The sequence below is a fragment of the Castanea sativa genome, chromosome 12 (assembly GCF_040712315.1).
Source record: "Castanea sativa cultivar Marrone di Chiusa Pesio chromosome 12, ASM4071231v1".
Lineage (NCBI taxonomy): Eukaryota > Viridiplantae > Streptophyta > Magnoliopsida > Fagales > Fagaceae > Castanea > Castanea sativa.
In genome coordinates this window covers 2150537-2153196 of record NC_134024.1, presented here as the reverse complement: position 1 = coordinate 2153196, position 2660 = coordinate 2150537, and the positions used below count along the sequence as shown (strand labels likewise).

General features: G+C 31.5%; 1 protein-coding gene across 1 annotated transcript; it reads left to right on the top strand.

The window, feature by feature from the left end:
• The first annotated feature begins 519 nt into the window (after nucleotides 1-519).
• LOC142619458 (uncharacterized) lies at nucleotides 520-2395 on the top strand. Its single transcript, XM_075792554.1, has 3 exons — nucleotides 520-1143; nucleotides 1257-1412; nucleotides 2108-2395. Exons 1-3 carry the CDS (start codon nucleotides 520-522, stop codon nucleotides 2393-2395), a joined length of 1068 nt encoding a protein of 355 aa, XP_075648669.1.
• The last annotated feature ends 265 nt before the right edge of the window (nucleotides 2396-2660 follow it).

The following is a 2660-nucleotide window of genomic DNA, read 5'->3' as shown; positions in this document are numbered from 1 at the left end:
TCCCTTCTTTTTCCTAACTGTAATCAGAGAGATTATCATACAAGCCTGTCTCAACCCTCTTAAAATACATGAGTTCCACAAATATTTTGAAAGAGATTTTTTGTCTTATAATAAAATACATTTTTCCTAGCTAGAATTGCTAGTTTATATGGCACAATATTCATTCTTCTATATATTATCATATTGATTCATATCTTGAAAGAACTTAATTACTTTAAAACATGTGGTGGCTATTGATATGATGGTAGTTTAAATTTTAAATGAAGCATAGATTATCATGACATTAGAATAGGTGGTTATAAATTTGAAGACATGCTAGATTTTAATGCGTATTGAATTCTTTGTTTCCATGCTAACTACGAGGACTAATTACAGGATCGAATAAGCCAATTACCGGACGAGATTCTTACAAATATCTTATATCGCTTGCCAGTCAAAGAAGCCGCAAGGACTAGTGTTCTTTCATATAGATGGAAAAATCTATGGACATATGTCCCTAGTCTAATAATCAAGGATTATATGTCACCACCTGAAATAGAATTGCGTCCTGTGAGAAAGTGTAGGTTCATCCTCGATGTTTTTCGTACATATAACCCTTCACAAGAACTGACCATTTTACTTGATTACGATGGAACAACATCTCGTGATGTTAATGAGTGGATAAACTTTGCAATGGAAAATTGGGTCAAGATGCTTGATTTGAACTTGGAACAATATTACACTATTGAGAAAAAATTCCCTGTCATGAAAGATTTTCCTCTAACAAAACTTTTTTTGACTGAAGTAAATGTCATTGGAGAGGTTCTTGAGCATTATGTATCAAATTGTCCATATCTTGAGGAACTATATGTGAGTAGCTCCAAGAGTTTAGTAAATCTCAGGCTTGTTGATCAGCCACCCAAATTGAGTAGCTTTCAAGTAGCTCACTGCTCAAATTTAGAAAATCTTGAAATTTCAGCACCAAATCTTGTCTCTTTTGGGTACGTTGGACCGAAGATTAAAAATATGACTTTAAAGCATGTACCTCTTCTTTCAAAGGTAGCATTTGGAGGGAAATATTGTGAATCAATTGAGTTTGATTCTGACCAGCATGCAAGCTATCTCTCTCAAATTAAGAAGCTTGTATTATATTTTACCAAAGAGGTTAGTGCAAAGTTTTCTTATTATGCTTCCCATTTTGTTTTTTCCTAACCTCTCCTTTAATTTGGAATATCATTTATATATATTGAATGTGTTTTTTCTTTCCTCTTAATTAGGTAGTTGACAGAACTTTGTTGTTCCCATACAAGCTTCCAGAATTTTGTAACCTCAAAAAAGTGGTATTGAAGGTTTACACTTACCTAGGTCAAAGCCTCCTTCCGTTAATTGCTGTTATAATTGCCTCTCCTTTGTTGAAGAAATTTTCATTGGAGGTTGGTTTCTTATTTTGCAGCTCACAATTGAGAAGTGTATACTGTTAGGATAATTATACGGTTATGAGTGCCATATAAATTATACGGAAGTATATGTTTGTGCTTGTATACATATAATTAATATTAAAGCACAAATTAAGTTATATGGTTAAAATCAAATTGCATGCTGATTTTACTATATATATACTCAGATGATTGCATGCTATTACATATGATATGTGTACTTATCATGTTAATATGAGTAGCAACTAGGATCAAGGTATTTGTATGCTTTATTCCATGATTGTTTGATTTGTGCTGTGTTTTGTTAAATGAGACAACTTATTTCCTTATGCTGTCGATACAATATTAAATTGACAGAATACCTTGACATCAAGAATGTAATCTACTTCCTATCAAAAAAAAAAAAAAAAAAAAAAAAGAATGTAATCTACTTATATAATAAAAAATCAGGAATATAATATGATTTATCCATATTAATATCCTTTTTTTTTTTTTTTTTTTGCATGTGGCAGTTGGAAATGGATTTTAGTCATAAACCATCTGAAAATGAGGTGCGATGACCATTCAGTCCTTACTATGTTCACTATTTATATATGTTCTTGATCCTCATCTTTTTTCTTTTTTTTTGTGAATGATCATGCTTAATTCAAACAATTAATTATTTTACTTCAATTTTTTTTTTTGGTTATTAGAAGCTAGTGGAAAATTACAACATATGGAAGGCTTCAAAGCATCCCCATCAATGTCTCAAGAAGATTAAATGGGTTGGGTTTGATGGAAGTGGAAGTCATGTTGATTTTGCTAAGGATTTACTTGACATCGCGGTCTCACTTAAGACGTTTATCATTGATACTGTTTATCCAAATATAGCACTATCGGAGGACTATGCAGAATTTGTCAAAAGATGGCAAATAGCTGTTGTTGCTGCCTGTAAAATAGCAAAATTACATCCAGGGATTAATTATTTGATAGATTGTTAAGTTCAATTTGTGATGAAATGTGAATTTAGAAGTTGATTTTAGTTTTATTTCATTGTAACAAGTGGGATTTGGACCCGAAGGGGGAGAGAAATTTAGTTTGATTTCTTGGTTTTCTCTAAAAAATTGCAAAAACGTATATGCCATGCATTGAGATTTGCAAATTTTGTAACATGTCGTGACTCTGCCATGCCATTCATAATTAATTTTTAATTTAAGTGTATGATGATCTTGTGAAATTTCTATTTAGACCCTAATACACAACTTA